The sequence below is a fragment of the Python bivittatus genome, unplaced genomic scaffold, assembly GCF_059951505.1.
Source record: "Python bivittatus isolate LINGU-HERP-01145 unplaced genomic scaffold, Pbiv_v1 ctg000610_np1212, whole genome shotgun sequence".
Classification (NCBI taxonomy): Eukaryota; Metazoa; Chordata; class Lepidosauria; order Squamata; family Pythonidae; genus Python; species Python bivittatus.
In genome coordinates, this window is record NW_028277088.1 from 3088553 (window position 1) to 3103516 (window position 14964).

At 42.7% G+C, this 14964-nt stretch overlaps 1 protein-coding gene across 1 annotated transcript in view; it reads left to right on the plus strand.

Annotated features, from left to right (window-relative positions):
* The window catches only part of OBSCN (obscurin, cytoskeletal calmodulin and titin-interacting RhoGEF), a 220370-nt gene that overhangs the window by 179138 nt on the left and 26268 nt on the right, over positions 1 to 14964 (plus strand). The window contains exons 96-101 of the mRNA XM_088150514.1: positions 448 to 525; positions 1461 to 1633; positions 2202 to 2228; positions 2931 to 3083; positions 13277 to 13322; positions 14599 to 14676. Of these exons, the coding sequence (XP_088006640.1) occupies positions 448 to 525; positions 1461 to 1633; positions 2202 to 2228; positions 2931 to 3083; positions 13277 to 13322; positions 14599 to 14676 (555 nt within the window). The remainder of the gene's footprint in view (positions 1 to 447; positions 526 to 1460; positions 1634 to 2201; positions 2229 to 2930; positions 3084 to 13276; positions 13323 to 14598; positions 14677 to 14964) is intronic.

A 14964-nucleotide genomic window follows, 5' to 3' on the forward strand; every position in this document is an offset into this window, starting at 1 on the left:
AGTACTCTGCTGCAATCAAGAAGGCTCTCAGTGATTCTCATGTATCAAGAGAAATACAGTAAAACATCCACATTGCAGTAGCGTGGTTGACATTACATCCATGTATAAAGGGGCGGGGTTTCCACAGCTGCCATCTTGACAGTTTTGACCCCCTCCTAGGGACACCACGGAGTCAGTCTGATGGTGTTAGCTCATTCTCCCAAATGCTATCCAAAGTAACTACATTTTTAATAGCTTGCAGAAAGTCAATCAAGTTGGGGGGCAGATTGAATTTCTGAGGGCAGGTGGCTGCAAAGTATAGACAAACCTACTGAAAAGGTGCTCTTGTGAACTTACCCCAAGAAAATGTTGGGGGGGGGGGAATACCATCAGTTTCCCTGGGGATGTTCAATTATGCTTTTCCACATGACATCAAGATAAGAATTTGACTTTTTCCTCCTCATATAGGTCAAATTCTATATCAAACAACTTCTAGAAGGGATTCTCTATCTTCACAACAGTGAAATACTACATTTGGATATCAAGGTAAATTTTCACAAAGACTGAGAGCTAATGCCATTAGGATGATTTCCATTAATATTTTGGGATGATCACCTGTTGACTGAATGTTGAAGGAAGCCCACTGAAAAACAAATTAACCTTTTTACAAAGTTGTTGTAAAATTAGGGGCCAAGAGGGAACTGGAGAATGAGGATGAAGCTCCATGGTGATCCCTAACCCTTGAAGAGTTGGGGAGAGAGGGAGGGACAAAATGGTCAGAAGTTCTGAGTGGACAACTTTGCACACTACATTTGCCTGGGATTCAGTTCAACAAGCCCCACACAGCTGAGTTAGAGCAAGACTTTGTTAGTGCTAATTGCAGGAGGAGAGTTGTGTTACTCTGTGGCTGAAAATCAGGAGCAGTGTGGTCACCCCTTTTCCAACTAACGTATTTTATTAAAAGACAGAAGCTTTCGTGAGCTTCAGCTTCTGCTGATTAATAATATTTGTTAGTTGGGAAATGGGCGACCAGATTTGCTCTGTTTCATTAATGCTAGTCTTTCATGCTACTCTTATGGGAATAATCACAACTAGAAACTAGAAGAGAAATTTTCCACTTTCGCTTCTAGTAAGTTCATTAAGGCAAAGTCTGTTGGAAGGATTCAAAATGCTTCTTCCCAGATTTCTCCCCACCTAGGCTGAGTTGCCATCTATGAGAGAAGCTGCTAACAGATTCCCCTCCTATTTTTTGACTATTTATATCTGTTCCTTCCTCTGTTCCTTTCCCACAATCTCTCACATCGGCCTCTGCAGTGTTCAAAGGAAAACAAGGAGAACATCCTGATTGAACAGAATTGGGGCCCTATGAAATATCTCAGAATCTCAGCAAGGAAACCAGTTTGAGTGCCCTTGTTCATTGACAGGTTTTATGCCTCAGTTCTTTTCCATACCGACGTTCCCTTCTGTTTCTACTTCCACAGCCCTCAAACATTTTGATGGTTCACAATGACAGGGATGACATTAAGATCTGCGATTTTGGCTTCTCTCAAAAGATAAATCCGTTTGAGCCTCAGTACAGCACATATGGGTCTCCTGAGTTTGTCTCACCTGAAATTCTCTCCCGGTCACCAGTGTCAACAGCATCTGACATCTGGTAAAATAATCCTATCCCTTCTTGTTTCTTCTAGTTTTGCTATAACCTTCCTCACTGCTTTTAGTGAACCTTATCGAAGGTAGGTGGAGACCGCCTGAAAGGTGTTTTCCTGCTGCTGCTGATCCAGAATCTGCTAGGCATCCTTCAGATAAAAATCTGGTCTAATGGCATGGCCAACCTTATGGGTCCATGTGAAAAATACCTCTCCTAGTCTGTCTTTGTTGGTTCCCCCTTGTGTAATCCTTTCTCTCTTGGACCTTATCTCAGTAACTGACTGGTTCATGGGCCTGCATTTTGAGCCTTATGGACCAAACAGGCTGAGAAATGAAGAAACCATGGAAAATTATTCTGACAGTGGTAGAATCCAACCCGTCCTTCAGAGTAGTGTTTCTTAACCTTGGCAACTTTAAGATGCTGGCTGGGGAATTCTGGGAGTGGAAGTCCACACATCTTAAAGTTGCAAAGATTGAGAAACTTCATTTCAGGGTACCAGACTAGGGAGGGTTGATCTATCAAGGCCTTACTGGGTATTGAAATCTCTTTCTGATACTTGTTTCATTTTCTACAGGCCAGTTGGAGTTATTTGCTATTTAAGGTAAGCATATGGGACCTTAAGAGTATTACACTGTATTACATCCTTCTCCTTCTGAAAAAGAGCCATCCTTAGACAAATTATTCCTCTTACTTGCTTAGTCACTGCAGATTGCTTGGCTTCTGCAGATGGGGACCCCCCGCCCTGGTTTGGTCCTTCACAACCACAGAGTCTTCTTGGATCCCTTTCCTGCCTCTTCCCTCCCTGGTTTAGAGAATGAATAGAACCTTCTTTTCCTAATGAAAAGAACCTTCTTTTCCTAATCCTAAGTCAGTTTGGATTCATCTCTAGATTTGCCTAGAATTAATTAAGCACCTTTTATGGGCCAGTTTCTACATTAAAATATATATTCAAACCCATTTTAATTCAATATTTTGCTTAACTGAAGGACATCAGCTTGGGTTAAGCCCAGGTTGGGTTTAGTGGAGGTAACAGTGACATATTCTACATTATCACAGCAAATAAAAATAAGCAAGGAGATACCAATTTGTTCTGGAAAGTTCGATTAAGGAATCATATGGAGTTTGTCCCTTCCATATCAAAGTGGCTTTGTGTCTGGTTTTATTTATTTATTTATTAAAATATGTATAGGCTACTTCTTATCACCAACAAATGATCATCCGCTGCCTTTTCTTTCCGTATAGGCATACTTGGTTCATGACTATACAAACATTTCACATTTTTGTGCTCTTTTAAAATGATTAGCTTGACGTGCAAATCTCCATTTGCTGGGGAAAATGACCGAGCAACCCTGCTTAATGTCCAGCATGGGATCATTTCGTGGGATAGCTCTGACTGGGATCATTTGAGCAAAGAAGCAAAGGATTTTATCTTAAAGATACTTCAACCAGCTCCAGGGTGAGTAGATGAGTACACTTTCCTTTTCACTTCACACAGACAGCATAGAAAGTAGGTTATTTGTAAAATATGAACTCATTTCTCCAGTATTTTAGAAGAGGGATAGTCTTGAGGGTCAGACTGGCTCTGAGAAAGCTACCAATCTATTTGCCAGGAGGGGTATGGCCGAATCAAGAAGCGTCCTCTGGAAAGGACAAAAAATCAAGATGGCAGCCATGGCTTGAAACTCTGCCTCTTTTTATGTGCGTGGCATGTGTGATGCACATTAAAAAGGGGAAGAGCTTTAATAAAATGGTTGCAGTTGCAATTTTGACCCCAACACGTCTGGCTGTCCTGCACTACCAGTTATCCACAGAAATGCACACAGATGGCTTCTAGTATGAACTCAAGGTATTTATTTCAATTGTAAATCTTTATATACTTATTTTATTTTATGTTATTTATTTCACGGATTTATAAGGCTACCCAATTCAAGCAACGTCACTTTGAGTGGTTTACAATAGAAATAATGACAAAAACAGTGCTATAATTAATAGATGGATGGATGGATAGAGATAGATAGAGATAGATAGATAGATAGATAGATAGATAGATAGATAGATAGATAGATAGATAGATAGATATGAACCAAATGGGGTAATTAACAACCAAAAGGGGACTCCAGTCAACTGGCCCCTAATATCTGGGGGAAAAGCCAGGTCTTAACAGCTTTCCTAAAGGCAAGCAGAGTTGGGGCCTGTCGTATATTGGGGAAAGATCATTCCAGAAAGAGGCAACCACAGAAAAGTCATGCTTCCTAGGTCCCATAAAAAGACAAGATTTAAAAGAATGGACCTCATGCATGCCTTCCCTGTGGGAGTGTGTAAGGTGGGCAGATGTCCTTGAGAAAAGACTTTAACAGAAGTAGCAAAAAGTATGCATCAAACACAATGCTTTTTGCAAAGAAAACAGGGATAAGACCTTCCTTTTGCAAAACAGTCCAGAGAGATGTCAAATTCAGGATGATCCAAGAATGATCTCTTTCCGTTCCAAGGCTCTGAGTAATCTAACAACAACAGACAGACAGACAAAGTCACAGGTAGGCATTGAGAATGTTATTTGCCCGAAAGAGCCAGTCAAGCTGCTTGTTCTTTATCACCCTGATTACCAGCTTAATTAATTTGCTGAGTTGTGCTTACTAAGCTTCAAGTATGAAGCTTGACTTTCTTGTTCTTCCCTTCACATTTGCTGAACTCAGGCTCTGAGCCAGCTGACTCAGCCCATACTTGAGTTTCCCCCAGTGCCTTGTTCACCAATGTATTCACTTCAGTTAATTCCTGGGTTGCAAGCTGAAAATCAGTCAAGTCAAGTCAAGTCAAGTCAAGTCAAGTCAAGTCAAGTCAAGTCAAGTCAAGTCAAGTCAAGTCAAGTCAAGTCAAGCTCTTTAGCTTCAGATGTTCATGTGGAGGCAGATTAACTGTAAGGCAGTTATTAATCTTTGATTATTTAGCCTTTGCAGCCTCAAAGTTTCAGGCCTACCTAGATCTACGTATCTTATTCTCTACCCATATTAGGAGAGAATTAAACATTCTCCTCTGGCAAGTGAGAACATAACTAAGCAATACAGGGAGTTGCTGGCTAATCTGCTGCCATACAGGGTGGGTGGGGGAACACTCTCCAGCCTCTGAATCTGAAGATGCAGACATTGGACAGCCCTCTGGGGATGCAGCCCCTAAGCTTTTTCCAAGATCTGAATTAATTATGCACACTCATGCCCTCATCCTTGGACTCACTTTCTTTCTTTCTAGAGGCCCATTTACACATGTTCTTGTAAAGTCTTCACCAAAATATTCCCTTCCCTGGCACACAGAGACTTTTAAAAATCTCCTTGTCACGTAGGGCATAGCTCTGATCGGGAACTGATTGGAACTGATTGGAGATGCAAACATTTGTCTTCCTGAAAAGAATTTATGGAGCTAGGGGGTGGGTGAGGGCAAGACAGGGGTTAAAACAGGGCTGGGCAGTGTGGGCTGCACGAGGCTCTGCAGCATCCCGTCTATAGGCTCCTCAGATTGCTCCGTAGACATGTGGTGACAAAATAGCCAATTTTCAATGGCAGGAGTCAGTCCTTGGAAGGCATCCTTTGGCTCTCCAATTGGTTGGGAGAGAGTTGCCAGCCTTGGTCAACACAACATCATTTATCCCTGGGTTAAAAGATACAGCATGTAAGATGAAGAACTTCTATAGTCTTCACCGTTCAGCAACTGTTAGCAAAATTTGAGAGTTTCTGACTCTCCCCAATTAGGATTCAGTCCGGCAGAAGATCAGACACGAAAGTACCAGCTGAGATTTTAAAGTTTTATTGAAAGTAAGCCAATAGAGTCAGCTGGGGTCTCCCCTTAAGGCAGAGGAGACCCCTCCCAGGCCCAAAGAAGACAATTTTATACATGTTCCTTACAAAGAGATACAGCAATTAACAAATGATTGGTTGAAATTGGCATAAGTTTTGGATCCTCCTTATTATTGGGGGAAATTTATCTTCCTGATGACCTATTGGATACTAGTCAGAGTTCAGGGCACCCCCCTTTGTCTTTATGGCCTTGACCCTTATGGAGACAGGATGTCTGAATGAGAGAAATGTGTGAACATTCATGGATGTCTGTGTCTGTGCTATCCCTTTGGTTTTCAAATGTAAGGAAGTGAATATGATGGAAACTAAGAGCCCTTTTTCATAAGGTTTCAGTCCCCCCTTTTTAAATTCTTAATATTTTAAACCAAGAATTTAAACCTTATAAGGAAAGTGTATTGTCGAAGGCTTTCACGGCTGGCATACGATGGCTGGTGTGGGTCTTCCGGGCTGTGTGGCCGTGTTCTGGAGGTTTTGTTTGGGCACAGAGAGAACTGCTCCTGTCTATGCTCCTGCACTCTGAAGATGCCGGTCACAGGTGCTGGCGAAACGTTAGGAAACAAAACCTCCAGAACACGGCCACACAGCCCGGAAGACCCACACCAGCCATCTTATAAGGAAAGGTTTTCTGTACCAAGACAAGGTACTTGTTTTTCTGCAGAGAACTTGGTCATGTACAGGTGCTACATGTAGAAATAAAGATGGGGAAGCAGTACAGACATGTGCAGATTAATAAACCACAAACAATTACAACTACTAAGCCAATAAAAAGATAGCGCAGCCATGAAAAATTAGGTAGCCAGGAGGTTAACCAAGACCAGTCCCCCCTAGAATTATTCCAATCTTCAGCATACTCTTCTCTATCTTTTCATATTTCTGCCACAATGTGAGCAATCTGTTTATGGTCAACCAGAAGTCCTTTTGTCTGGTCATGGAACATGCAACATGACTGATTAATATACATGCAAACACCACCCTGATTATTCAAGATCATATCTAGGGCTATCCTATTCTGGAGGACCACATCCTTAAGGGAGAGGACTTCAATGCAAGAGAGCCCAAAATGTAGACAGGGGAGCCTGAACAGTTTCTTGTGCTGAAATCCCATCCCCAACCCCCTCAAGTTGCATATGAGAAATATTTGACATAGTTCTGACAAGCAATTCAATTCAATTCAATTCAATTCAATTCAGGAGAGGCTTAGAATTGGTCCTTAACTTGCACTGTTCAGCTCAAACTGTGATAGAAAGATCCCATGCCTTCAGGATGGAGAGAGAAAATGGCTTAGGTGGTTGAATACAGGGCAATCCACCCCTGCAAGCTATCTCTTACAATCTACATGCCCAGTCTTCCCGCAGGATGCCCTGAGTTTCACTTGAGGGGTTTTGCTTGCCCATTGTATGTACTGTAGGCATATGGCATATCAACAATAAAAAGTACATTTAGAGTTTTAGATGAGAATTAGAGAGTGCTGATTGCATGCCCACTCTCTCGCAAAGTCAAAATAGTCACAAGAGTCATCCAGTGGCTTTGTGTAGACAGGGAATCTTCCTTGCCAGTGATGAGGCATAGATGTGTAGACCCAATGGTTATACTGCTTTTCAGCGATGCCAGTCTAGTAGTTGAAATGTCAGTATATGCAGTGGTCAGCGAGAGGAAGAGGCAAGCACTTTCAGTCAGCGCAGGCATCCATAATTTAAACAGATTCACGCCCCAACTCAAGAGCTTGGAAAACTCCTCCTGAGGTGACTGCCATACTCGTGAGTTCCTACTGAAGTCTACTGAACAAAGACAATCGTTAATCACTCTTATAGGGGAGTCTTCTTCTGTTTGGAGATGTGAGGCATGTTTCCCCCCCCCCAGGACAGAATACTTTGCCTGCTTTCAATAACTCAGTGCCCCCCCTTCACCCACTCTTGCTCTTGTGGCCCCAAATTCTTTCCCCTTTTCTTACTCTGTATAAGGGAGAGGGCGGTCCAAGATGGCGTTAGAGTAGCAGCTGCTGTGAACAGCTCTCTCACAGTTTATTCTACTTCTCGGGGGTATCAGCATAATTTTAATGATAAACAAGGATGCGGAAACATAAATTAGAAATGAAAAGGACCTTGAGAAGAAAAAAAAAATCAAAACGTGGTACTCACAAGACACTCATCTAAGAAAACATCGCAAGCAAGGCAAGGCAGAGATGACCACCAGGCAGCTAAAGATAAGTGATTTATTACACCCTAAGGGTGCTAAACGTAAGTCCTATTTTCCTTCACCTTCGACTCCTGTATCCCCTGATAACAACCTCTACTCTTCATTAGATTGGGATGTGTAAGAGTGCTCTAATTCCAAAAACGCAGTCAAAAGTGACAGAGGGGAGGATATTGTCCATACTAGAACAAACTTTAAAGGTGATTTTGATTTGGCTGCTAAGAACTGCCTCCTAACACCACAAACAGTAATCGCAATATTTGACCACCTCCTAGATGCTAACAAAAAAATAGACGAACTAAAAAGTTTACTGGAAAACCTTATCTCCAAACCGGTTAAGGAATTGGATAACAACACGAATACCTTGAAGTTTATCCTTGACATGCAGTCTAGGCAGCTCCAGATGGAGCAGAGAAACTCTGGCGAAGACGAGGCAAAGAACAGGCTGGCTCTCTAACCTTCGTGCAACCCACTTGACCAGCAATGCTCTTGAAGCTCAAGAAGCAGCCGTGGCAGTATCGTATCTTCCTGGTACGTGTGTTCCATGATAACTGTGTTCAGCCTCTGTTAAACACCAGGAGGAGAACCAGGTATGAGAGGGAGGCAAGCAGAAGCCTCGGAGTCACCGATGATGGAGTCACTTACAGAGGGAAAAGCTCCTCCTCCACCAAGGCCAGAACATGACACCCAAAGGGAAGAATCAACCTCAAAAGCTCAGGTGCTGGATAATTTAATGAAAGATGAGGAAGAGATGATCCAATTGTTTGCCACCCTCATCTCTGAGGAACAGCAATTGATTTTGAATAAACTGGAAATAGTTAAAGCAATGCTCCTATCGGCCATGGAGGCAACGGAGACCCTAGGCTCCTTATTCCCCGCTACCTGCACCTCTGTAGAAATGCTGTTAAGGCCTAGCCCCGAGAGTATAAAATTTCCAGCAAAAAACCCCCCCAAAAGAAGTCTCAGGACAGGGTTGTAAAACAGAAAAGGCTAACCAACCGGTCAATGTAATACAACACCTAAATAACTATTCTGGGAACTGGCCCTTAGGGGGTGATTTAAAACTGTTGCCGCCCGAGAGGCACCCTAGGCAAGCTCTAGAAACACTCCTGCAAGTGCACCATAATATGGACTCTAATATTGACTTTATCCAGCAAGAGAACATCCCACTTGCTGTTGATCATCCATCACTGCGTGCGACCAGCACTAGTAGGAGCTTAGAGTCGGAGCATCCAGTGGACGCTGACTACCAGCCTGTCTCTGGCGATATACTCTGTACGGGGCTTTCCCTTTTGTCACAGAGGGAAGGTGATTTTGCGCAGGATCAGTTGCACCACTCTCTCTCTCTCCTGCTGTGAGGTTCGTTTCAGGTCTCTCTAAGTCTAGGTGGAGAAGCATTCCTTGGTAGCCAGGGTCTATTACATCCTCCCCCGTGCATCTATGCCCAGTAGTGCCAAGGCAGTTATTTTTTTATTTACATTGATGTCACTGGGCACTCTCGAGTCTGCTCCTGCAGCTTCCTCAGTTGCAGCCACCGGCAGGAAAGCATCAGATTCTAACTTCCACACATGGAGCGTGCAAACCTTCTCTCCTGGGGGAGGTTTTGATATTGGGCATAGACTAGGTGGAGGTCAACAAATCATTGACTGAGCTTCAGGATGGCTTTATCCAATAGTGGTCTCCACCCCTTCAATGATTTGTGGCCAGACAGGACGTGGAATTGCTGCTTTGGGAGGCCTTACCTGTGAAAACCCAGTGCCAATATCCCAAGAGATCTCCAAAAGACTGGCTTTGCCTCACAGTGCAGAGAGTGGCTGAGTCCCAGATCCAGTTGATCACCTCTATAGGGATCCTTGAGCCTTGTTAGGATTAATTACCTGATCATGCAGTGTAGGATGAAGCTGCTAGGCTGATTCTTACTACCATAGGGAAGACAACTCATGAGAGGTTAGCATAATTGTAGAAATGCATACCCAGATAGCAGGCCTTCATACTGTGAAAGGGATGGGTGAATGCAAGCAGCCCTGAGACAAAACGTGGACTGTTTATCACATTTCTGCTTAAATGAAGACATCATTATATACTTCAACTGCTAAGGACTGTAATACCTTCTCATTCTTAATAATTTCCTAGAAGGAGAACTTGGAAAGATGGAAAGAAGGAAACTACATTGACATAGGGATTTATAGAGTGCCTTGATTACTTCCAGAGCCAAAAGTTGTTAAAAATTTTTTTTTCAGATAGACCATACCAGTTCATGGAAGCTCTACCAAATATTGTCCTAAACATTGTTTCCCTTTTGTTCATAATATCCATATTGAGGGACAAAGATGAAACCTAGTAAACCTCTCCTCATAGCCCATTTAGTTTAAAAGTAAAACACATGAAGACCCCCTTTAGGGCCAATGCTGGATTTTTGCTGCAAAGCAGAGAATGAGATTGCTGATAAAAGCTGAAATGCAACGCACTCTTGGGTGCAGCACAGCAATTAGGCAATAGGGCAAAAAAAAAAATGTACCTCCCTCCCTCTTCTCAGACTACAAAATACTGGGGCATGTTGCAAAGATGTTAGCCATTACAGTAGCATTTGAGCCTTCAGACTTTTACTCCTACCTTCACTTCTGGCCAAATGTTTTCCTGCACCAGGAAAAAGAAAACAGAAGAACATGCACTCCTTAATTTCTTGGTGGGCCAATTCTTGGTAGCTTTTCTGGTATAGCTGTTTTTTTTTTTAACCTTTCCCTGTGGTACCTTTTCCTTTTTGACCCTGGATTCCCAGTCTCAACAGCCCCTCCCTCCCTCCCTCCCTCCCTGTGCCACCTCCCAGCAGTCGCTGGCCTCAGAGAATTTAAAGGTGGTGGGATCAACCCTCGCCTCCCACCAGCCAACGCTGGCCGTTTAAGGGATCATTTGGGGGGGGGGTCCAGGACACCGGAATCCACAGGTCTGACTTCCTAGGAGATTTCTTGGACCTTTCCTTCGGTTCGGGGTGTGGCCAAGCACGCTCTCCTTTTTGGAAGAACCTACCTCACCAGTTTTCCGTGCTCTTCCAATGCCAAGAATTCAGGAGGAGCCTCTTAGAAAGAAATAGCTTTTTATTCGGTCAGGTAAAAGGAAGCTGGGTGGTCAGCAACCCAAAGCATAGGCAGCAAATATGCCAGGGTTTTGCCACGCCCACAGAAATGCAGACTTAGTTTTTATAGTCTTTGTTACAAAGATAAATTAATCTTTCTTTCGTCATTCCGGACTGGGAATCTCCCAGAGCTCACCAATTTTTCATTACACACCCAAGAGGCGTCCCCCTGTGAGAGTGTGGCTTACTGGCACATCTGCCTGTATGGCACCTTTTATTTCCCAAGTTTCAGTAAAGCCAAATAAGACTTGAGACGAGGCTTCTTTAAGATAACAGATGTGTATTGATCAAGACACAGCTGGGTGACTCCAATCAACACCCATTAGAAAGGAATGTTGAAGGAATCACCCCTCACAAAGCAAACATCAGAGTTTTATAGACATCCATTAATGTATGCAGGTGATACATTCCCCTATATCCATACATGGGGTTTTGGGGATGGTCTAAGGAGGGGTTGAGGTGGTCCCTGAAAGTTGAATCTAAGTTTAACTTTTTTTTCTTCTTATCTCTCCTTTGGAATCCCAAACCTCTTTCTCCTAACACCAGCCTGGTACGGAATTAATTTATGGCTACAGGCCTCTGGTTAATTGCTTTTAAGGGAGATGGGGTAGGAGAATAGTGTGCTCTTTATAAAGTAAGTTAACCCTTTAGAATAGAGTGCACTCTTACAGGTATAGTTATACATTATGTGAAACATATCTATATCTCTATAAAATATATATAGAATATAAAATTGTGTACTAAAATAATGCCCTTCATGCCCATGCCAGAAGTCTTCCATACATCTAGCGCTAGGTTTTCTTCCCTGGTCTGGTTTGCTTTCACTCACACACACACACTGTCACTCGCTGCGAGGTGGGACACGCTACTGGCGAACGGAGCACACTGGCTTTCAACTCTGGCAGTCGTTGGTCCCAGACCTCATGCCAAAATTGGGGCATCTATACCCCATTCACTGAGCAGTCCTGGTCACCTCCGGGAGACAAGACAATAGACACACACACACCGTTCCTTTCAACCGGACCGCCGGTTTTTCCTTCCCCCTTTGGGGATCCCTTAGGGGTCACCGGGCCCAAAGGGCCTCCCCCCCTCAGGATCACTTAACTGGAAAACCTGCTCAGAGTACCCAAATGTACTCACCTGTTCTGGCGCAGCTCAAGGGTAATTCCCAGTCAGGAATCGTCAGATCTTCCCTTTGTGGGTCCCTTAGGAGTCACCGGGCCCAAAGGGCCTCCCCCCCTTTCAGGACCACTGGACACTTAACAAGATCCCGGACGAGCCCCCATTTCTGTTAGCAAAATTTGAGAGTTTCTGACTCTCCCCAATTAGGATTCAGTCCGGCAGAAGATCAGACACGAAAGCACCAGCTGAGATTTTAAAGTTTTATTGAAAGTAAGCCAATTGAGTCAGCTGGGGTCTCCCCTTAAGGCAGAGGAGACCCCTCCCACACCCAAAGAAGACAATTTTATACATGTTTCTTACAAAGAGATACAGCAATTAACAAATGATTGGTTGAAATTAGCATAAGTTTTGGATCCTTCTTATGATTGGGGGAAATTTATCTTCCTGATGACCTATTGGATGCTAGTCAGAGTTCAGAGCAACCCCCCTCCCCCTTTGTCTTTATGCCCTCGACCCTTATGGAGACAGAATGTCTGAATGAGAGAAATGTGTGAACATTCATGAATGTCTGTGTCTGTGTTATCTCTTTGGCTTTCAAATGTAAAGAAGTGAATATGATGGAAACTAAGAGCCCTTTTTCATAAGGTTTCATTACCTCTTAGTGACCACATACACAGATTTTCTCTATGATGATCTGTCCCTAGCTTGGTCCTTCAGATCTTCCAATGGTCCACCCATTTGGCACTGTAACTGAGTCCATCCACCTTACTGCTAGTTGTCCTCTTCTTCTGTCTCCTTCCACCTTTCTCACCATTATGGACTTCTCAAGGGAGCCTGGTCTTCACATTATGTGTCCCAAGTAAGATAGTTTAAGCCTTGTCATTTGTGCCTTGAGTGAGAATGATGCATTTGTTTGTTTTCTTGGTTATCCATGGTATTCTCAGAAGTCTCCTCCAACACCAAAGTTCAAAAGTGTCAGTACTCTTCCTATCGTGATTCTTCAAAGTCCATTATCCTAGAAAATTATTAAAATTTGGAGGCATGTATGACAGTGCAACATTGGGGTGGAGATTTTCCCCATGTGAACAATGAGGTCTGATATTGGAGCAGGTCAAGGCATATGGTGGTGGATGGTTGAAAGCCACAGAAGAAGAGATTTCAGGGCAGTGACAGAGAGCTGATGGTCACAGCCTGAATCTACCACTAAATGATGCTTTTGCCAGTTACCATATTAAACTACTTTTCTGTACGAGAGCAGTTCTTTCCAGACATGTCAGAGTAGTTGAAATATTCTTTGCACGTATAGCTGCATCTTGACATATAAGGTGAAACATGGTTTGCAATTTCTCTTTGCAGAACCAGGCCAAGTGCTATGGAGTGCCTCTCCCACACATGGTTTGCTGTAAGTTTTGATCTCTGCGGGATTGGAAGAATCAACTTTTATCCCCTCTGCCCCCTTTTTTCCTAGTCTGGGCTGCAGGGATGTTTGTGGGGGGAAGGAGGTAAAAAAAGTCACCTGTTGGGGGAGATGGGTGGCATACAAATTTAAATAAATAAATAAGTAAGTCAGTCAGTCAAGATGGCAGCCCAAAAGGACAGGGTTTAACTGCACAGTTGCAACTGCCATCTTAGGTTTTTTTTACCTGCCCCTCCCCCCAACACCCTTTGTGGATGCTCTTGCTAGGATGAGATATATGAAAGTGTCAATTTCTCCCAAAATAGTTTGTAATTTACAACAAGATCATAAAGGAATACTGCGTCTTTTGACCTGGTAGATCTGTTTTCTAAAAATAAACAATTCCAAGCCACGAATCAGGTTTGACAAAGAGTTTTAGGGTAGCAGAGGAAAATGGAAAACATACAGAAACTTGACACTCCATGGTATGGTCTGCATTTGTGATTATCAGGGATTTTACTAAACTTCTCTCTGTTTTAAGAGAAGCCATGAGGAAGTATCAGAAGTCAAATAGTAGGGCTTACCTCATTGGTGCTAAATAAAGTGCTAAATAAAATGGAAAGCAAAACCATTTCTACTTTTCAAAAAGAAAATTCTAGAATTACCTTTCTGAAAGAAGGGTGTGTGTTTTTGTGTATATGTTTGTACATAGAGAGAAAGAAAGGAGACATTTTGAAAGAAAGCTCGAATAGTAAACATTGTCAAAAATTGCTTTCTATGGGGACCCAGTCTTTTTCCAAATGAGAAATACACTCCTTGGTGTCCACTGCAGGCCACAATGATCTACAATGACAACATGTAAGCAGTAGATCATGATGCAAATCCCATCCTTATGTACTTAGACCTCAATGCCAACACAAGCATGGAACTTGTGATATTTGCATGGTGATGTCACAATGCACGTCTCAAACCTGGGCACACATCATTGGCACATTATTACATGCAAGATACATAGCTTGTGGGCATCCAATTCAAATCTATCCATTTTGCAAATCAGAACCTCTGGATGTAGGTAAGAGGAGCATGTCTAATATTTCTTCACATTCACATTCTTCACAGTTTGCTGAGAGGGATAAAATTTAAAACACTACATATGAATCATGATGAAGGAAGGAAGGTTTAATTGTTAGAAGCCATTGTTTTCAAATTAATGTCAGGTTATTTGCTGGGCATTTGAAGATATCACACAGAATTATTTTCAATTTGATATATTCCTTTTCAGCACAACCCCCCTCCTGAAGATGCTCATTTTATAGATACAAAGCAGCTTAATTTTTTTGTATCCCGAAGCAGATGGCAGGTTAGTAGTAAGTTCTAGCTTGATGCGCAATTATTTTAGTTTCAATGTTGTCAGTGTTTGGGGGTCTGCATTTATGTGTTGTTACCCATCTTTTAGATTTTTCTTTTATAGACAGAGTGTGTGCAATACAGACATTGCTTTTTATTCCTAAGGAAGCTGGCATACTCAGAAAGAGAATAATTTAGGCTTTAACTGCATATTTAAATGCCTTAAATGTTGTTTCAGAGTTCCTTCTGCTATGCCCCTGCATTTAACAGCAAGCTCTAAGCAGTCTGTTTAAATTGGGAT